This window comes from Rhagoletis zephyria, unplaced genomic scaffold (assembly GCF_001687245.7).
Source record: "Rhagoletis zephyria isolate East Lansing unplaced genomic scaffold, Rhagoletis_zephyria_1.1 Rzeph_scaffold_01264, whole genome shotgun sequence".
NCBI lineage: Eukaryota > Metazoa > Arthropoda > Insecta > Diptera > Tephritidae > Rhagoletis > Rhagoletis zephyria.
This window is the reverse complement of record NW_016158348.1, coordinates 63,092-86,201: the sequence shown is the minus strand read 5'-3', so window position 1 is coordinate 86,201 and position 23,110 is coordinate 63,092. Positions and strand designations below refer to the sequence as shown.

The following is a 23,110-nucleotide window of genomic DNA, read 5'->3' as shown; positions in this document are numbered from 1 at the left end:
CTATTAAATGCGCATGCATTTTTTCTTAATCAACCAAATAGCTTATAAAAGTCACATGTGTCGGCATTTTTCCATTGCAATTCATAAAAATTTGTAATTTTTTTAACAAATCCCACAATGAACACCATGCAACCATAGCAAATCTGTGCTCACTGAAGCCAGTTATGCGGATTGCGAATCAATAACTGTAAATTATCCATGCAACCGTCATAAAATCAAAAATAGTGCAAATTTTTTAAATACCCCATCTTTGGCCCTCACCCCCTTGGCTGACATTTTGCTTACGCCCTACGCCGCATGTCGCTAATGTTGTAAAAAAACAAAATGAAACGAAATGTTGGCAGCAAAGCAAGCAACTAACTGTGCGGGGATTTAATTACAAAATGGCGATGTGCATGCAAATGCGCTCATATACGCACACCTACGAATGTTTTGTGCATGAAATTACAAAAAACTGCCGCGTGAACTACATAGTATGTATGGATGTATGTACATATATAGAGGCGATGTGGCATATTTTTCTGAGCGATATTGTTTGAGGACAATTGCAACATAATTTCCTTTTCACAAATAAACACAACATACATATGTATGTATGTGTAGTTCGTACAAGAATGTATGCAGATGTATTCGAGGCTTGCATACGTTTGATTATTGCCGCGTGCGCTGCTCTGTTCATTTCAGCTATTATACTTATATACGTTATTATACTTACATACATACATATGTACGTTATGAGTTACAGAATGCAGAAGAAAGAAAATGAATCTCAAACCCATTTTAAGAATCGTGTTTGCTTGCCATTTATGCATGTTTAGTAAAGAGAATTTTATTTGTAGACTGAATGCGGCGGAGACAACCTTGTACCATTTTTTATTTTTCTTTAATAAAACTAAGGCTCAAAAAGATGACACGGCGTAGACAAAAACAAAATGCATCACGAACTTTTTATGTGGTCACGAAATTTTGATCAAATACAATGTTTTGAAATTATTTGGTGGAAAGTGAATATATTTTGCTGTGTAGTACACCCAGAAAAAAAAAACATTTTTCAGTCAGTCTTTTGAAATCCTGGTATGTGGCTGGATTTAAAATCTTCCTGTTGCATTCGACCTGTATGTAAATGAGCTCGCGGCGTTTAGAAGTTCACAGATAAGTGCCCTGATTGTCGCCTGACCTTTCAGAGCACATATTGTCTAGGGGAACCAGGATGTTTAACCCTTAAAATACCAAACGGGGTCTTTGGAATACTTATCCTGCCCCAAATATAACAAACAACTAAACGCTAATTTTTATATAAGTCTAACATTGGTACAGGATAAAAAATAAGTAAAAAAGTTAAAAGCAACTTGGGGTCTCTGCATGACCACGCATGGTATTCTTCGTCGCAAAATTGGATTCAGTTATTTTAACTATTTTTTATATTTTACTGAAAGTGAACAGTGTACCTACATATGTACGCAGGTATATACAAGTATATTACATAAATGTCATGCCGGAAATGCACACTTCATAGGGCTGTTTCAGACTAGAATGACAGAACAATTATTATCACGGTTTCACATTGAATGAAAACTAGCAGAAGAATAAAAAGTGTTCACCTATTGGACGTTTGAATGTATTTGAGACTTTTGCGCTTGAAAGTTGCGTAGCCGCATTTTCGTAGTTTCTAATGTGTTTGGGCGCTGCGGCAGGAGTGCCACTTTAATGTTGGAACAACATTTTGAGAAACTTTACCGCACCGCACTGCCTCTCTTGTCTACAAACCGAGTTGTTCGGCTGGCAGAAATGTTCCAGTATGAAACCGTCCATATCGAAGAATTCACAACAGCGCGTAAAAAAAATCATTAAAAATCAAGAGATTAATACGCGGCGAATGCGACGCTGCGTTGTCTTTCTAATGATTCCCAGTCTGCAGACAGGCGTCATTTGCGTTGACATAAGCAAGAACCATCGTTTGCGCTTTCTTTTCTGAAAAGCAGCCTAAGGAGGCTGTAAGGAGGAGGTAAAGTTCGGTGTTTAAAACAATGCAGAGACACTGTTCGCCAAAAAATGCTTGGTATAGTTTTTACCGCCCTTTGGTATGTTAAAGCCATGCTGAAAATTTTTTAAGAACTGTGATCATAACAGTGCCCCAAAAAGCTACAACACATATAGACTGCTGAGTGGAAGATCGATCTATCTCGGCAGCCAATTCGAAAACGCTCTATCTCAAAAAACTTTTTGTATAAAAATGGCACTTTATAGTGCTCTCTAAACTTTTTAGATTTATTGTGAATAAAAGGCTTCGAATTCAGCACCTGTAGCTCTACATTGTCAAAATATGTTCATAAATTTTGTAATATTCGAGCGTTAGCCTGCTACTTAAACATCTGAGCAACCAAAGGTGCCTGCACTCCAAAACATTAAATTACATTTATCACTTTACAAGAAACCCAGTTGATAAACAAAAATTTAATACAAGGGTTGGGGATGGGGCTAAAGTTCAATTGATTGTGTAAAATAAAAACTATTCCCCTTTATTTCAAAGCTTTTGAAAGCAATACTAATTATAAATACTAATTCATTTCACATTTCGACACTCTTCTCGCCTTTGCACTTCATTAGCCACATTAGCAACAATAAACAATTCCATCAAACCCATCCACTTTAGCACATTTATATACATATATATTGACACGAAAAATATGAAAGTGCCAGTGATTTAACTCATCAATTTTATTTAATTGCAACGAGGCGAAGAAGAGATAATCTTTCAATGTGGGGTAGCCTTCGGCGCTGCAGCGCCAAAGAACAAAAGATGTTGCTTAATACTTTAATTAACAAATTGAATATAAACACAAAAGAGGTAGGGAGAATAAATATAAAAAAGATAAATGAAACTGCTTTAGCACTTAAGTTGTGTAAATTGTGCAGCTGGAATTGCTTAAGCAGCGGAAAATGCATTTCCTCTTACAACATTTTACTCGAAACAAAAGCTCGCCCAGCTCTGACATTCATTCATTCTTCAATTACAATAGTAATGCATGCTGAGCGTTGAATAGTAGTGTAGGGAGCACTATTGTGGCAGCTAAATGCATTGCAGCCGTGCAACTGACAACACTGTCANCTAATGCATGAAAATCCTAACCTCAAAAAAATCACCCGTTACTTGCATATCCCCACCTTGGAGCGTACGCTCGAGCGTTATNTGCCACGCTTCAGCTAACAACACGCATGGCATACATACATACATACATAATGCATAAACGTATACTTTCGAGTTTCAGCATTCATACTCGTAGTATGTACTTGCATAGCCCCACCTTGGAGCGTACGCTCGAGCGTTAANCGCATGGCATACATACATACATACATAATGCATAAACGTATACTTTCGAGCTTTAGCATTCATACTNTGGAGCGTACGCTCGAGCGTTATTTTTAGAAAATTATGTATTTTCTGTGTATTTCAAAAGCAATCATAAAAAAGAACTAAATCATTTTGAAAAATTTCAATTCCACTATTGCTGCTAGCAGCTAAAAATATCATGCCGACAATAGCACAAAATACATAAATTCCTAAGCGTTTAGATTGAGGGGGAAAATGTAAATATATATATATTTGTAACATGTTCTGCGCGCTGTTACAACCCTGCAGAAAAAACTATCAATTAAAAAAAAAAATTACCCCTCTTGTGGTTAGTTATTTTTTGCGGGATTTCTATAAAATATATAACTTGTAGTTAGCCGCATAAAGCTAACTTGAAACTAAATGACAAGACTCAATCGGGAGATANCAGAAAAAACTATCAATTAAAAAAAAAAATTACCCCTCTTGTGGTTAGTTTTTTTTGCGGGATTTCTATAAAATATATAACTTGTAGTCAGCCGCATAAAGCTAACTTGAAACTAAATGACAAGACTCAATCGGGAGATTTTTTTTTTCTTCAAATGCATTTCTATTTAAATATCCTGCACTTCGCAAATACTTTTTCGAATTGAGGACAAATAATAGGCAGATCGAAATTTCATATTATCATTTTGAGGTTATGTCTGGCGGAGTTCGAATATGGAACCACCTGCGGCAGAATGTGTAAACATATATGAAATGTAATAAACTACAGTAAATAAATAAATAAATAAGTAAATAAAAAAGTAAAAAAAAAATCAAAAATCTGTGGTTTTTCCTATTGATATTTTTTGTCCAAAAGTACCTAGTTATTTACATCAAATTCAGAGGTTACCACCCTTGACTATTTCGCCGCCACCGCCATACAAATGTAGTTCGCTTTCCTCAAAGGAAATATACAAAAAAAATTGTTCCTAAACAATTTCAAGTACAATTATAGTTAGGTACATTTCCTGTAGGGAAGCTCCTGGCCTTTTGTGCGAGGCGAGGTGGAAATGTGACACAACCTGAAGATGAGTTGCTTCAAAAGCTTTTTACATTTCATTTTTTCATAAATTAAAACATGAAATTATTGGTTGAGTCTAATTTTATGACTTTTCTTTTTATTATCGTTGTTTTTGCTGTTGTTGACGTGCTTCGGCTTGTTCTTTATTTCCATTGAGCATTTGTATCTGCATATGAAGGGCGTCCTCTGACTTGTCAGCGTATTTTTTTTGTTTTTTTTTTTTTTTTGTACAACAATCAAAGCTGAATATTTTTGGAAAGCCACGATTTATGTTAATTGAAAATGACTTTTCTTTAAGTTTTTCCGCCACTGGAGAAAATGAAATCTGTGTCACCAACAGCCGCTTTTGTGCGTAGGTGGACCCCGTGCTTATTTTAGTGTGGCTTCCAATTACATTGCCTTTCTAGAAAAACTTTTTCCGCGCTATTTTTAAGGCTTTGAACTTTAATTTAGTTCGGTGGGTGCTTAGCGAAGACATGCAGACACTTATATGACTTTTTAATATTCTCTTTATGCAAGTACGAAGTACTATGTGTAATATAAATTGTATATATGTGTAGTATGTAGTGTACATACTATATGGCTCATATAAAAGCGTTGCTTTAGGCTTCGTCTCATTTGCATGGCTAGAAACTGTTGAGGGATAGCGTAATTTAAATTTCTTTTTAGGTAATCACCTAGAGCCCTAAAGATTATTTACTAAGCTTTCAGCATACTTAAGTATCTAATCAACAAAGTAAAATAAATTTTCCATTAGCAATAAAATTTTCAGCAATAAATTATTTATAGAAAAGAAAACAATTGTTTTTTAAAATATGCTTGAGTCGGGTACCACATAAAATGAAATTCTGTATACAAAAACGAGCAATACCCAGTCCCGCCTTTTGGCGAGTTCAACGAAAAGTTTAATAACAACAAAGAAAAATTCATTGAAAACAAACAATTTTCGAAAATTTAAATAGCATGTGGCAGCTTATGAATGTTTGTCTCTCGCGCATTACTTCAACTCCTTTCGCTTTGCAGAAAATTTATGTGCCAGATTCGGTAACCAATCCGTGTGGAGCCTTGGCTCACAGCAGAAAGAGAGTAACTCTTCGATGGGGTCACTCCGACATATTCTCCTACTCTAATCCTGCATGACGATTATTCAAAAAGTTTAAAATAAATTCAGTCATAAAAAAATTAGTTATCGAAAGTTATCAAGTTAGCGAAATTTATCGGGTCAACGAAGTTTATAGCTATCGAAATTTATCGAGTTATGCATGTTTTGAGATATCGTAACGTATCTATTTATTCAAATTGATCAATGTTTATTAAGTTGTCGAAATTTTTAAACACAGAAAATTAGTTGTGTAAATTTAAGCGAAAAATATTTATGAGACTCACAAAATTTGTCAAGTTAATAAAATTTATCAAGTTATCGATATGTATAGAATTCTCGTTATTTATATAGTTAATGAAATGAATAGAGTTATCGTAATGCTTCGAGTTCTTTCAACTGAATTTTATCCAATTATCAGAGTGTAACGAATTATCGAAATTTGTCGATAGCTTTCGAGAAATATGGAGCTAACAAAATTAAACGACTTATCGGAGTTTATACAGGTGCCCAAAGTTTATCGAGCTATAGATTTATATCGTGACAAATTTTTATTTTTGGGTTATCGAAATTTATCGAGCCTTCTAAGCGCACAGTTATCGAAATTAGTAGTCATCGAATTTTTCTGAATTATCTGATTTCAGTGTTTTTGAGATTCATGGCATTATTGAGTCATATAAAATTATCGAAATTTATCGACATACTGGAATGTATCGGATCAACTCCAGTTTCTCCGAAAGACCTGCGAAGATATTAAAAATTTGAGTTACTTTTTAGTTCCAAAGCAGCTATAAGTTAAACCACGTGGTAAGTTACAAAACCTCTCAACGGATCTTAAAAACTAGAAAAACTGTCAAATATCGACATTAAGTGGCATTCTTAGCATAAATTTTACTTTTGAAACTTATACAGAATTAAAAAAATTCAAGAAATTTTCATTAAAATTATGAGCTTTTTAGTAAGAATTTTTACAAAATTTTTGGGTATGCAGTTACAAGGCTTATGACATTTTAATAAAATAAGTGCAAGTTTTTAGTGGCTAAAAATTGCCTTGATTTTTTTTTTACCGCGATAACACTTTTTCCATATAAAAATGAATTCCTTGCAGAAGAAAATGCGCACGAACGTTTGCGAAAAGAATTTAAAAAAATCAAGGCCAGTTTTTATAAATTGCACTTGTAATATGAAAAAAACTACAAAAAAATAAATTTAGCTTGAAAAACATTGTAAACATTAAAAAAAAGCATTTATTCAGCCATTTAGACCGCCAGGCAGATGAAGCAGAAAGCTCCGCATAACTTTGGAGCACAAATAAGTAAAAAATTCTAAGAATTCAAGAATTTTAAGAAATTCCAAGTTTCATAAAGGTTAAGTTCGTCTTTATTGTTGAATCTATTGGCAAGGACCAAGATGGAAAATTTGCCTATTGATACAATTGAACGTTGAAAATTGGTGCTAAGGCAAGGATTCAACATCTGGAAACGCTAGGCACTTAAGCCTAATTGAAATTGAATTTTTCCTGCTTCAAAAGTATGCTCAATATTTATAAGTGAGCATACATAGTAGTTTACAGAAAATTCCGAAAATTGCCAGATGCGGGTGATTTTGCCACCTCAACCACCGACATCAGAAGCAAACTATGCCGTAGTCTGTGGTGATAGCCACATGTGCCCCTGCTAGTAGGCTCCAACACTCGTAAATACAAAAAATTGCAAAGCTATAAAAATCCATTCACTAAAAGAAATTTCTGCTAAGTAGCAAGCGAATTGTTCGAAGCAAAAAATAAAAAACAGCAAGACAACAAAATCGAAATAAAAGGCAAAGAAATAAAGACTTGTATGGTCGGCTGACTATGCAGTGGCGCATGGCGACGACGACAACAGGCGCGTATTGCAGCCAGAATAGGTGGTTGGGAGGTATGTATGTACATGAAAAAGGAAAGAAAAATAGGCAGCAGTACATAATTGCATTCACTCAAGCGTGCTTCAAAAAGCAGATACGCTCGGCACAGAAGAGGGTAGTAAGAAATCAATGAAACAGAACGGAAGTTGTAGGAAAATATATACAAACAATCAATAGCGCAAAATTATTGCCCTTCAACAACAGCAACAGCAGCAGCAGCAGCAGCAGCAGTGGCAAGCAAGTGAAGTGAGAGGGAGCCTGCTTCTGTAAACGATAAAGATTTAGTCTTTGCGGTGGCGCAAGCAAGGGAATTGAGCGAATGGGCGTGGGCCTAAGCGGGGGGAGGGGGCGCAAAAAAACAGGCAAGAAACCGTGAAAAGAAAAGGGAAGTTCAAATAGGAAATAGTTTCTGCAGTTCGTTAAGGAAACGGAATAAATGTTAGTAATAAGTAGCGATGAGAATATTTATTGTTGCTTTGTAGTTGTTGGACGGGTAATCTCCCATACAGACATTCACACAGTAGCAGTTAAAGGCTTGCAATGGTTCTTGTTGCAAGCGAGTACAGATTTATACATGTAATTATTTTATGCTTATCCTTTAGTAGAGATTGCACATCTATATATATTCATATACATACATATATGTATGTACAATTTTCATATACATATTCATTGAGATATTTTATTCTGATTATTTTCTTACCTCTCTTCATTCTCTTTGCAGTACCCGCCAGAGTAGTTTGGGCTGCGGTTGGCAAAAGCGTAGATTTGCTGTGCGATTTAACGCCTCCAACGCCGCAGGACTCCGTGAAGCTGCTGTTGTGGTTCAAGGACTCCACCGGAATACCACTATACAGGTAGTTGAAACCACTTAATCATTGGCTAACTGTGTACAAGTGCTCTAAGTTATTTATAAGCTCAGTTATTTCATACGTGTGAAATGGAGAGGGAGGGGAGGGGGGCGGGGTTAAAAGTCTGCATTGAAAGTTATAAATTTTAAAAGGAAATTGAAAACTCATCACTGCGGCCAGCACCACCTACAAACCGAGGACTTTGTTGCTCGACCTGCATGCCAATTGAGCACGAATAGCAGCCAACAAGCTAAGGTACCTTTTTGCGGTGGTGAGCACATTTAGCTGTGCTGCTGTGTGCACATTTCGGTTGCCAAGGCGTGTGTATACGTTGTTATTGTACAGCCGTCCGATTCGCTCGATTGTTGGTAAGCTGTCGCTGTTGCTGTCGCTGTTGCTGTTGCTGCCACTGCCGCTAAGTTAACTTTTCGTTTCCCTTTCCTTGTTAGCTCGTTACGCTCACGTTTGGCGACAGTTGAACAAACGTTCAAACAGACGTGACAACAAAAAGGACGATTATTCATACATTCATACATATGTACGTTTCTATGTATGTATGTATGTATGTATGTATATGTGTGTGTACTCATCAGTGTCGCTACGTTCAGTAGACCGCAAACACTTAGGTGGCGATATTCACACAATTTTGGAGACCCGATTTGGTGTTTTTGGCACGGTTAAGATGAAAATTCATATCTGAGGTTTCATCTGTCAAATGTCGGGTTTTCTCTTATCCTTCTGCTGAAAAAGGAAATGCTTTTCTCCGGTTTGATGTTTGCTGTTTCCGCAGCAGCGTTGCTAGCCGCTTTCAGGAGTACAAAAAAATATGCAGCTACTACCAACGTTGCCGTTTTGGTAATATTTTACCAAAATTTACATGTAGTTCTATAGTTTCTGTTTCGAATTCGGTAACTTGGTAATATATTCTTTTGTTTGAGAATCAACGGACTCGATCCCTTCCATAAAAATCGATAATAAATACCAAATCCAAATGACACTTAAAGAAAATCCATTTGTCTTAAAGGGTTGATCTTTTTAGACAAATTTTGACAACTTTTTAGGATTTATTGGTCGTTACCTCGGGCATAACTGAAAAACTAAAAAGGTATATCCAAAAGGTAGGCCTAATTAAAAAGCTCAAAGCTTATCAAATGACATGATTTTGGTGGGGAAATGACTTAGGCTCGTCGAGAAATTATGCGCTCGGAAATATTCTCTTGTTGAATAACTGAGTGTTAGCGGGGACCAGTATATTTGCAAGTATATATTTGTATAAACAAAATATTTATTCGAACAACTCTAAATGCAAACTACACTTAAATGTACCTTGAGGCAGTTCCAATTCCTGAGAATGACGAGAAGTGGCCAAATTGAGTTTTTCGCCAGACTAAAGTAAAAGAAAATCATACAAGCTCTTCATATTAGCAAGTTTGGGCTATTTTTATTTATTTGTTGTTATTTTTATTCATCAAAATTTGAAACCTTTCAATGGAGCAAATAAGCAAAACCAAAAAAAAAATACAAAAATCAATAGTAAGTCTGAAATCGTGTTCACATTATTGTAATTTGCGGCTCATTCGTTGTTGGTAAGCAAATGATGAAAAATCTGTCAGTAAATTAAATATCACAAATCAAGAAGCAAATGAAGAAAAAACCGACTTGTCATTTATTTTAGCTGCCAACATTTATTTTTAGTCAGCTTCGCTTAAATATTTGTATATTTTTATTAGAAAAGCTTCTATTGAAAGTGAAGGGTTAAAATATTGTTTGGGAACCCAATGGAATGTTGTTTTAAAGGGAAAAGAGCCTATGTATAGAAATCATGAAAATAAGTCTGAACGCTATTGATTTATTTTAAGTAATTTCATAGAACCCAGTATCTAGTAATTTACGTTGTAATACGAACATAGTTTTAGCTANTATTTTAAGTAATTTCATAGAACCCAGTATCTAGTAATTTACGTTGTAATGTGAACATAGTTTTAGCTGCTTTAAATTTGCACTGTGTTATATCTACTAATATTGAACGGGCTATAAAAAATTTATCTCTCACTCTGAATGATTTTCAGAAATTTAATTAAAGAGCTCAAGATTTTAATTAAACCTTTTTTTGCAAACTTTTGGAGAATTTTTGTAAGAAAATCCAAAAACATTGTGGCAACACTTCGTACTAATTCAAAATATCCTTAAGCATAAAACCGATTGGTAACAACTCTTTAAATTAGGAAAAAAATAGCGGAAATTTGCATCTCATTATTTTTGTTTTCTATTGCAGCTTGGATTCACGCAACGGAAATATAAAATTAGCACCACATTCGGCCATAGCTAGCGATCTGGGTCAGCGTCTGTTCTTCTCCATAGGCGATAATCCGAAGGACTCACGCTTACAAATACGCGATGTGAAGCCAACAGATGGCGGCATTTATCGCTGTAGAATAGACTTTTTCAATTCGCCAACACGAAACTTTAGAATTAATTTAACTTTAGTAGGTGAGTATATGCATAGGAGCATATAAAAAATATGTATGTATGTACTATAGGTATATATATATAAATAGTATGTACGACTATTTACACATAGCAGGCATTTCATTGGCAATTGCCTTTTTCAACATTCATTTATTTTACTCCTTTCTCCATCATTCTTCTCTACATTTCTTCTCTTTTGTTTCCTAATTCGTACGTTGACAGTTCCCCCAGAGGAGCCACGCATTTTCGATGCACAAGGCAAGGAGATCGCTCAGATGGCCGGTCCATTTCGTGAGGGCTATGAGCTTTTTTTATGCTGTCAAGTCAAAGGAGGTAAGTGATTTGTAAATGTCAGTGCTTTTTTCAATCAACGCGTTGATTTTGTATACGTACATATGTATATGCATATGTGTGTGCATACATTTTTATAAATACACAAATGTGTATGTAGATATGTGTCGGTATGTGTAAGGTATTAGATTATTGCTTTTTGTACGAATAAAAACATTGTTTATACTTTCGCTATACTTGCTGAGTGAACTAAGTTATATAGCGTCGATGAATATGTGCAAAGAGATTTAAAGATTTAACACTCGCAATCAAAACTGCATGTTCCTGGTGCTTTTTGTTTCAAATTTCAAGTAGATTAAGTGCACATTTAACACAACAGACGTTCATGTGTAAAAAATTTACCTTATTGAGCGAAGGCAGCAATGTCCTGCGAAATACCCTGCGAGACTTTTTTGGATCGAATATACACCGCTTAGCTTGCCTCTGCCATGAACATTCAATCCAATGTTTATTGAGTTATTTTATGTTCCCAGTTCTCCGGGCCATAGAATATTTTAAAGTTTCTTATTTTTTTCAGATTTACAGTTTTGATGTCTTCAAACTAAAAACAAAAGCACCAAAAAACGCACCAAGCACAAAACTCAAAAATTTTCGCATTATGAATTAAGAAAATCACTAAATTTAGTGCAAAAAGCAGTAAGTTGGCAACAATGCTGCCCAATAAGATCGGAATAGGATTTCCCTTTATTACAGAGAGCTTTATTTGCAATGAAGAACTTCATTGCTTCTCTTTTGCCAATGAACACTATTCTGTGTAATTTTCTTAGTTTTACTACAGTTTTCTATACAGCATCCACATGTAATTTACTGAAAAAAAAATATTTAAACTATCCCGGATAAGTTCCGTCATAGGTAACTTTTCTCCCCAAGTAAATGGTACAATAATGATTTTAGTTTGATTAATTTATAGTAATTTGGTTTCGCCCCCGGTCTGTGTGATATGCAGGACTTTTTGCTTGTGGTTAGAGGTTCGTCAAGCAACCCAGCTGTGCAAATCGCCTAATCGTCCGCATAGCCTTACGTATCAAAGCCTTGGGTACTCAATATTAAAAGAAGTGTTGCCAAAAACCACTGAGATATATACAAAAAACATAAATGGCTATGTTTTTAGAATCCAAAGCCTTTTTAATTGTTTTTAATTAAGTGAGGCAGTCGTAGTAGAATTTCCTGCTTAGAGAGCAAATTCGTTCGTACTCAGGAATAAATTTCTTTCGCGTTTATCCAAATTTTTTCCATGCCCTAATTATACGAGAAATGAAATGAGGATAACCTGTAGGTAAGACCAACGTAGTTGTAGAGATTCTCCTGCCTTCGGGTAGAATACAACCTTAGCCTCGGTCCCTTTGCTGGGAATCTGACCCAGTGATAGCGAGGATATACGGAGTTTTTCTGAAGGAAATAAATGTAGATTTTATCAGGTCATGGCATTTTTAGCACATTGTACTAACTTTTCTGCAGTACTCGTAGTAGTTCGTTACCTCAGGTAAGTGTTTGGGGATACAATTCTGGTCGATAATAGCCTACTAAACAAGCCGTGAAAGATATGTCATGCATTAGGCTGCAAGTTTCTTATGGTTTCTTAGTGTAGGTCCAACTACGAAACTAGCAGAGGTGTTTTTCAAATACAAAAGGTTGCATGCAGATTTAATCTGTGAACATGAATCTGATATATGTGTCGCCCTATTCCAGTAAAAAACCTCGCATTTTTTTCCAAAGTGGCACCAAGAAAGNTCTTAGTTTTACTACAGTTTTCTATACAGCATCCACATGTAATTTACTGAAAAAAAAATATTTAAACTATCCCNTCATATATGTACAAGCGGAATAAGCAATTCCTAGCAAACGCTTACAATTTTCGGTACTGATGATGAGTTCTGACATAACTCAGTAAGGGTTCTATCCAAATAAAATTAAAAAAAATTCCAATTCAATGCGCATTATAAAGTTGAAAAGTGCTTTCTTGAAATTTCTGCCGGCATCATTTTCACAATGTCCAATGTAGAAACTTAAATCTGGATTTCAGTAAGACTGTAAATATGAAAGTTGAAACTTAGTTAATATCCAAGAGCGAATTTAAATCATATCTACCTTTACAGTACTTCATTAGTTGTTATCGATAATTTAATCAAAAGTATGAGCGCAAATTCTGAATTTTTATAGATAAGTATGTTTAGGAAAATGTATAAAATAAATTTAAAGTACCTGCGTACTTAAAGGTACTTTGCTGTCACAAAATACTACTTTCATTTGGTACGTGTCCATGAGAAAGTGCTACAAAACGCAAACTTTGTAACTGCTTTTTTACCATAAGTGCAAAAAAACTAAAATACAAATTATTATACTTACGTTTTTAGATACCTACGACTCCTAACAACACGAAACCCTTAGTCAATGCCATTTTGCAGTTATGTTTCTCCAGTATATGAATACGCTTAGTTGATNTTACTACAGTTTTCTATACAGCATCCACATGTAATTTACTGAAAAAAAAAAATATTTAAACTATCCTGGATAAGTTCCGTCATAGGTAACTTTTCTCCCCAAGTAAATGGTACAATAATGATTTTAGTTTGATTAATTTATAGTAATTTGGTTTCGCCCCCGGTCTGTGTGATATGCAGGACTTTTTNCACATTCCTAAATATATACATATACATACATACATATGCATGTGCACATACTTACTTCAAAGCGATATACGAGCATTTTCCGATCAACATAACTTACATAGCTTTTGTGCGAAGTTGGCTAGTAGCTGACAGTATTGGCTTAGGGCCAAACATGACCACGACAACAACAACAACAAATTTTTCTGCACCACTCCATTCTTGTCATCTAATTTATGTTGACATTTTTTCAATCGAGCATACATGTTTTTGCCCCAATGCGCAAGTTAAAATGCTCTATATCACATGTACAAACATACATACATACATACGTACATACTATGTTCGTTAGTAGTTATGTATGTAAACATTTTGTGTGAAAATACTTGTCGTTTTCGGTTAGCCTTAAACACGTTTTTTTCGTATTGTAGCGCCATACATATTTAGAAGCAGATGAATATTTTCGAGACATCAGCTGTTTGTTTATTTCACACGCGCTTGTTTTCATCTATTATTTAAGTGAAATTTCAGCATGTACATATGTATGAGTGTGTGCGCAAAAAACCAATTCCCTGCACTAGAACACCACAAGAAGATATTCGTTAAAAGATACAGATATGTAGAAAGAAACAAGTAAACAGCAATATTGTTGCGTATACGCCGTGGTGTCGTTTTCTCATTTGGCATTCTTCATACTCATACCTACATATATGCATACAAACATATGGTTGTGTACGTATGAATATATCACAAGTATTCTGTGCTGGTATTTCCTCTTTATACATATCTGATGGCTTATCTCAGCTACGCTTGCTCTATTTCTTTGAAATGATTAGTTTTTGTTGAGGTTGTTTTTGAAAGAGTAAATTCGAACAAAGTTGTTCCTGGTAACCACATGTGCATGTGTTCGTTAGCACATCAGCATTCGCGTGAAGTGTACAGCATAAAATTTAATTTCAGCGCTTGTCATATGCTATCATATCTGTCAAAATACTGCAGCAGCGGTCTCAACTTCCTCCTTGAATGAGACTTTCTTGATTAGCTCTAAGTCAGTACAAATATCACATACATATTTCATATACTAAATATTTATATACACACACATACGTATGCATATAATTTCCATTCTACTAATAAAACTCATTCAAATAATTCTCTTTGAGTTATTGATAATTTATTTTCATTTACCATCATCTAGGACGTCCGCCACCAAAAGTCACCTGGTGGCATGATGACATGGAGCTGATAGGCACCAGCCATACATCTGTGGAAGAGGGTACGACCATGATGGTGAATCAATTGTTGATCGGCACAACAACGCGTGATTATTTTGGTGCGAAAATTGAGTGTCGAGCGCAAGGCACGAAGCTTATAGCGCCAGTGGTGAAGAATGTGACAGTGCAAGTGCATTGTAAGTAAACTCTTTGAAGATTCTTTTTTCTAATACATATGTGTTTGTTTTAATTGCGCATACATATATCATACATATAATTCCTCTAACCAAATTCACTTTTGCTTTGCTACAGTGAAACCGGTGCGCGTGAAAATACTCACAGCTAATGATCTGCTGACAGCCGGTCAGCCTGTGCCTTTGCGCTGCGATTCGTGGGGTTCATATCCAGCGGCGAAGATTACATGGTTGTTGGACGGTGAGCCGATACGAAATGCCGAAGTGACTGTACACAGTGATAGAGAGGTATGTATGTTACATGTGTGTGTATAATTATGAATCTATACTATATGTAAAATATCTGTATGAATGTATTTATGCATAAACGACTGATTTATAGAGAGAAGCTCTGACTTTTCAAATTTAAGGGATTATTGCTATGAATACTACAAAAAGAAAAGGGCATGTTAGATGAAAAGTGAAACAACTGTCATTAAGATTGAGGTGATTGCACCCTATCATCCTCACGGCAGCTACAAGATTCCAAACCTTCCCGCATTAATGACAATTTCACAGTGAACTATCAGAACACTCACCAACAGTGAAAGCCAAGGCTTTACAAGCGTGAGGTGTTCCTTTGAAATGTAGTACATCCTTCCGAAAAAGAACCAAAGAACGTTTCAAATCCAAACGAGCCTGATAAGAAACTATTCTTGCGTAGTTGAAAAGGAGGTCCAACATTTTCGAATGGGCTCTTAAGTGTACGATCATAGCTGCACTATGGCTGAAATAAGCACTTTCTGCGTCCAAAAGTCCAATTTTCAATTTGTGCTTTGAAAATTTGCAACAGGCGGAATTTATTCTAATAAAAAAAGAAATTATAAATTTATGACCGCAAGGTAGTCTTGGTCCCCTATCTGTCAACCTTAACTTTGTGGTTTTGGTTTTGTTTGTATTAGATTTTTGTTATATCATAGAGCGTATGAATTACACTCAGCAATAGAGCCCATCTTTTAACAAAAGCTCTCCTGCAGGTAATAAACACCTTCTTAATGCCCTCTCCTCAATATTTAGCTTTTATGACAGCTTCCTACCCAAGATAATTCTGGAGTTTCCGGGAGGGATGCGGTATCCCATACTAATGGACGGCGAGGTTGCCCTTAACCACCCACCTACACTTAAAATTCAGGTAACCTTGAATCAGACCAAAAAGGATATACAGAAATTTTGCCCAAGCGATAAGAGCCGAGTCGGCTGCATCGTCCAACAATTGCTTTTCTCCAGTTTCTCTAGAAAGTTTTCCACGTTCCCGATTCAGCTTTAACATATAACGATAAAGAAATCTATTATAAATTTTCATATCCTGCTAATATTCTACCTCATTCTGAGTTTCGCCTGCACAAAAATTCACCGGAAATTTTTCCATCCACCCATAGTAACTAAATACATGGAAACGAAAAGTACAAAGTGAACCGATTCGGGGAAAATGAAACTCATGGTTGGTTAGGCTGATTATATGTAAATTTGGCAGCTGGTACGTTTGTCAGTTTGTGGGTGGTGTGTTTGGATATTTGTCGCTCATTCACGCGAAAATTACTAAACCGATTTGCATAAAATTTAGCACGCCGATGAGCTGGGTTGAAAATTGGTTGTTTAATTCAAACAGCTACCACCTGATAAAAAAGTGAAATGAAACTAATAAGTCCAATCAAATATAACAATGCCGATATCCAACGAAAAAAGGTTTAAGAGAGCATAGTTTCGAAAATATTTTGGAAGAGCTTTACTACTTGTTGAAAAATAAAATTTTGCGTGCATATAGCTTGTCAGCTGGATTGAAAAAATATTAAAGTTTTTAAAGAGTTGCCAACTGTCAAAAAATTAAGTTCATTTAAATTAAAGCTTAATTTTGAAAAAAATATTAATGGGGTTTCCGCCTGTTTGAAAATGCAATTTTGTACAACAATAGCTCCCGAGCTGGGTTTTAAAAATAACATACTTTTTTAAAGGAGTAGCAACCTGCCAAAAAATATGATATATGATATGATTGAAAAGAAGGAGTCACAATATATTAAATATAACTACACTCTTCATGCTGCTGATAGTTTATGAACAAGTAGTTTTTTTATTTTATCATAGAGTAATAAATGTTAGGCTTTAATTGGTCTCTTATCTATGCACTTGCAAGACTTTCAACTAATTACAGTGCAAATAGGTTTAAAAAAGTGAATTAAATCAAAAATAATTCCCAGAATAATGCATTATGGCCAACAAAGTAAGACAGTTTTATTTCCACAAGCCTCCATTCAAAAGTAATTTTAGAAAACAATTTTTTAACAAACCACCATTGCTTGTTAAGTTAATACACAAAAGCTCGAAAGCATTAAATAAAAGCCATTCGCTTTGTTATTTATTGTAACTACTACTTGAATTACAAAATTGTGTCGCAAAGATGCCAACCATTCGTGTCCACCACAAAATTCCCAAGTGTAAGAAACCGCAACCACAGCTCATTGCTATTACATCAAGTCCTTTTTGTCAATTGTCAACTGCTGAAATCAACTGAAATGAATTCGCCTGGAGAATTGAATGAGCAAAGCGGAGTGAGCAGAGCATTAGCAGAGCAAACGGCGAACTATTCGCTCCGAAGTGCCATGAAAAGAAAGGAAAAAAAATGAAATATACCAAATTATATTTACAATTTGGTATACGAACTGCACATAACTAAGCGCTTTCGCAGCAAACGCGCAGCGTAACAATAACCCAATTGCACTTGAAATGTAAGTGCCTGGAGATGAATGGAATGGAGCAGCGTTGTGCAAGCAGTGTGACTACACAAAGGCCAAGGCCATTAGAATTACGAACTTGATTTTTGGGCAAATTTCACTTAGAGCACTCAGAATATTTGAGAGCTCAACACAAAAGGCATAAACAAAAATATTCACACACACACACACATATACATACCTACACAAATTCGCATGCATACAATATATGCATGTAAATACATATAATGTGCGCCATCAATGACATTAAGTCATTACAAAAGATACTTGGAAAAAACCGAACTACCTACGATATATCCACTAACACTTATGCGCATGCACTTTACCAAAGTAAGGACAAATAAATTAGATTTGTGCAAAAGTAGCTTACAATCAAATTCGCAAACGCACCGGCATCAGCACACACACACACTTACATAGGCCTACGCAGGCACTACCATCTAATCGAGGTATTAGCGAAAGTTGGCGGCACACCAATCCAGTCAGCGCACAGCTACCGGCATTCAAAGCATTCACCAATATAAACGCTAACAACGCCACCAATTGTAATACGAAATTATCTACAGCTGGTAACAGCGCCGAGAGCAGCAGCGGTAGATTGCAAAGAATGCTCATGTTGCTTAACCTAATTATGTCATCTTGTCTGATCTCATCTTGTCAAGAGTAGGTACCTACTCCTTGACGATGACATACATGCGCATTCATGCTTTTTGCTTTCGTTGTTGTTGTTGTCACTATTATGTGTGTGTGTTTTTCGTGCAGTCAATTTGTTATTTGACTTTGTCAAAGGTATGTGCCTGTACATGAGCACATAACATAAGCTTCAAAAGTACCCACACTGTATGTACGTAAGTACATATGTACATACCTATGTAGAGGCTACAGTGCTTGGCTCCTCTGCTATTCGCGCAGTTGCTAAGCTTCCGTGTGTGGTGCAGCTATTTAAGTATGCAAATGCCAGTACTTAAAAGAATATAACCGTTGCTTGCCAAATCGTTGCACAGTGGAAGAACTTCTATCATATATAGGGTAAAAATTGCGGTTGCATAGATTTTGTGTTTGATTTGTCAAAAATTTTTCCTGAATAATTTTAATGTATTGCAACAAAACGCAAAATTTTTAGAACAAGGAAAATTCATATAAGGTGAAAGCGGCAGCACAAAAACAAAAAAATAACGCGCCAGTTTCAGTTTCGGTTGTGCAAAGTGTTACGGTTTCGATTTTGGTTTCCTTCTTCACAATTTTTTGCGTTTTCCATTTCGGTTTCGGTTTTAAAATAAAATGAGTAAAAAAGGTTTGACAAAAACACATTTGCAGGCACTTCACTGTGCGACAAAAACAAAAATAAAATCAAAACACACGAAACAATCAATATACTCACGAAATAATAGGCCAAATATAGTAAAGCTGGGTTTTCAGTTTTTCACACTAACGCCCGGATTTTTTAAAGGACTTTGAAATTTTAAAGATATGATTAATTCAAGAAATAATTTAAAAAATTCAGTGGAATGTACAATAACAATATGGCTACCAAAAAAAAGAGGAAATTCTGTATAATTGAAAAACATAAAAGTCTTTTGGTTGACAAGAACAAATAAGTATTGAAAATGTGCTTTTAATAAATTTTTTTTTAATTTTTTTTTATGTTAATAAAGTTAGGAGGACGAAATTCGAGGATGTGGTCCTTAATATATATTTTTTTCGAAAACCAATATTTTAAATTTTCAAGGCTATCCAAGGAAAATCATTCAGTATTTTCTTCGTCATATGCATAGAACCATGACTTGTCAGTTGTCTAATAGAAATTCATCGCACAAAATTTTCACAATTTAATTAAATTTTTTTCCAATATACATAAATGTTTCAAGTATCTGTAGTGTGTTAATTATCTGTTTTGAGTACGTTTACCATTAGAAATATGAAGCGTTACGATGGCAATAACAGATTTTAACTATTCAAATTATAGTTTTCATATTTCAACACTTAAGTAGCAAGTCTCGTATTAACCGCAAAACGCATAACCGGGTGCCCGTGTGTCCACTAGCAATTTTGAACTGCTGTGGCTAAAGTACCACTACATACTTATAGAGCATTAAGTCTTCGGATCCAAGAAGATTGGTTATTTCTGCGTTATTTGAGTGCTCATTTATGAAATTCGGTTTTGTGGTACCGCACCTATCAGCTTCTAAAGTTGGCACTTAGGCACACATAAACGGGGTACCCGTGGGTCTATGAAATTTAAATGAAAATGTTTTATTAAAATATACAAGAAAATGTATCCTCCTTCGACTTTCGTCTTCAAGCTCGACAAAATTTTCGTATAATTTTATGCCATTAGGCATATGGTAAGGCTCTGCTGTTCCAATATTGCATTTTTTATCGAAAGAACTAGAGGGTATTGAGATAGGCGCCGGCGCCTGATTTTCTTTCGAACCATCTGGCTTTTTCAAGTCTTACTGTTGCAATAACGGGTTCTTCTCTGAGAGGCGGATAAGTGCCTCAATACCAGTGCAGTGGAAACCACGGTCGTATGAAAAGGATACGAATTTTTATTTTTATTGTAGATGTAGTACAAATTTTAAATCTTAGGTGATCACCAAACCCCCTTCCCCCCCCATATCCCCAAAACCCAAACCAACGATCGAGGTCGTGCCGGAAGCAGATGAATGATGATGGGCGCTTTACTTTATTGCCTCACTGCAAACTTCAGCCTTATTATGATGTATTATGTATGAATTAAATTTTATTACTTCGTTTTTTTCAAGTCACGCTTCTTAAACAAGAGTTGCAACCATTACTCAAGCTACCTGATTTTAATTTGTTAAAATACCATGAATAGCCACTGTGCTGCGTATGTGAAAGCTATTACCATATCGCCACATCTCGAGGATGTCGCCATTATTCGCCACAAGGCATGTACTAAGAAACTTTTTATCTACATACATACGCATGTATGTATGTGTATGTACATTAGCGTGGTCCATAAATGAAGGTTAAAAAAATAAAACGTCAATATTTTAATGCTCTCACCCCCTAGGATTGTTCTTAATGGAGAAAATATGCCCTTTTTTATTTAGAAATTTAAAAATATTTAGGGGTCACGCAAAGCGCCCAATGTTTTCCATATAATTTATATAGAAAAAAATTTTTCATAGAAATGGTATAGAATTCATATTTTTCTATCGGAAAACTCTGTTTCTCTTCAGGAGACTTCCGAAAATAATACCGAATTGTTATTAAGTAATTTTTTAATACAAAAATTTGATATGGGCCCCGCATTGCATTTTTTTTGGGGGGGGGTTTTGGAGGGCCTAGAAATATAGTTTAATAATTACTGGAAATCTGCTGAAGAGAAATAAACTTTTCAGATCAAAAAATATTGATTTTCAAGAATTCTAAATTATTTCTCTGAAAAATTGTTATTAATATATAACAATATAAAATACACGCACCAGCCTCTAAATAATTTTTGATAAACAAAAAAAATNATACCAAGAATCTTTTTATCTACATACATACGCATGTATGTATGTGTATGTACATTAGCGTGGTTCATAAATGAAGGTTAAAAAAATAAAAAGTCAAAATTGTAATGCTCTCACCCCCTAGGATTGTTCTTAATGGAGAAAATATGCCCTTTTTTATTTCGAAATTTAAAAATACCATTCCATATATTTTATATAGAAAAAAACAATTTTTCATATAAATGGTATAAAATTCATATTTTTCTATCGGAAAACTCTTTTTCTCTTCAGGAGACTTCCGAAAATAATACCGAATTGTTATTAAGTAATTTTTTAATACTAAAAATTTGTTTATGGGTCCCGCACTGCATTTTTTTGGGGGGTTTTGGAGGGCCTAGAAATATAGTTTAATAATTACTAGAAATCTGCTGAAGAGAAATAAACTTTTCAGATCAAAAAACATTGATTTTCAAGAATTCTAAACTATTTCTCTGAAATTTTTTTTTTTTTTTTTTTNAATACCGAATTGTTATTAAGTAATTTTTTAATACAAAAATTTGATATGGGCCCCGCATTGCATTTTTTTTGGGGGGGGGTTTTGGAGGGCCTAGAAATATAGTTTAATAATTACTGGAAATCTGCTGAAGAGAAATAAACTTTTCAGATCAAAAAATATTGATTTTCAAGAATTCTAAATTATTTCTCTGAAAAATTGTTATTAATATATAACAATATAAAATACACGCACCAGCCTCTAAATAATTTTTGATAAACAAAAAAAATCGCGGATGTATTTTTTCGGTATAGAATAACCCCAATGGACAGCATTAAAATTCCAACTTTACTTTTTTTTGGACCCCCCTAAATTAAATACACCCATATTCATACCTACTCGTNAACGCGGATGTATTTTTTCGGTATAGAATAACCCCAATGGACAGCATTAATATTCCGACTTTACTTTTTTTTGGACCCCCCTAAATTAAATACACCCATATTCATACCTACTCGTTAAGATCATAAATAAGTACAAGCTTATTGTGCTTGGTACCACTCTTGCTGACATTGTTATACTATACGAGTACAATACATATCTACATATGTACATATGTATGTATATACATATATTGCGGCACTTGCGTTGATAACGAAACGGCATGCCGTTGTACGCTCTGATTTTGCTCATTGTTCCTGCTGCTCGTTGTTTCCTGCTGCTGCCAATAACGCCTTTTCCTGTATTGCCCACTCTTTGCGAATTGGCAATCGAATATCACATAGATAAGTACATAAATACGACGACGAGGACAGGAGTATTGTGCTCATTTTATCGCTTATATTACTGTCATGCTTGTCCTTTCCACTGTATTGGCTATTATGAGAACTAAATATCTCTGCTACCTATGCACACTATGCACACTACTCGCCAATGTCTCAGCAATTCTGACAGATTCTAAAAATTCATTTCACTATTTTCCATAAGCATTTTTCTATTCAATATGTATGTATGTAAATACACAAATATGTATATGTATGGTTTGTATGTATATTTAGCTGCATAAAACATCAAGATATACCCATAACCATGCTAATACATTTGCTTGTTTGCTTGTAATTCATTTTACAGGACTCGAATACCACAACCAGCATTCTCAATTTGAAGGTAACATCGGAGAACGATAATGCTGAACTGACGTGTCGTGCATCGAATCCTTGGTTCTCTGGTAGTGCCATTGAGGACAAGCGCATCATTCGAGTGGCATGTAAGTATAAACATGCATGTACATATATATATATA

General features: G+C 35.0%; 1 protein-coding gene across 1 annotated transcript in view; it reads left to right on the top strand.

The window, feature by feature from the left end:
- The window catches only part of LOC108363381 (sialoadhesin-like), a gene marked incomplete at its 3' end in the record, with an annotated part of 96,255 nt that overhangs the window by 13,926 nt on the left and 59,219 nt on the right, over nt 1-23,110 (top strand). The window contains exons 2-7 of the mRNA XM_017616730.1: nt 8,123-8,255; nt 10,525-10,739; nt 10,941-11,051; nt 14,874-15,086; nt 15,202-15,371; nt 22,940-23,075. Coding sequence (XP_017472219.1) covers nt 8,123-8,255; nt 10,525-10,739; nt 10,941-11,051; nt 14,874-15,086; nt 15,202-15,371; nt 22,940-23,075 — 978 coding nt within the window. The remainder of the gene's footprint in view (nt 1-8,122; nt 8,256-10,524; nt 10,740-10,940; nt 11,052-14,873; nt 15,087-15,201; nt 15,372-22,939; nt 23,076-23,110) is intronic.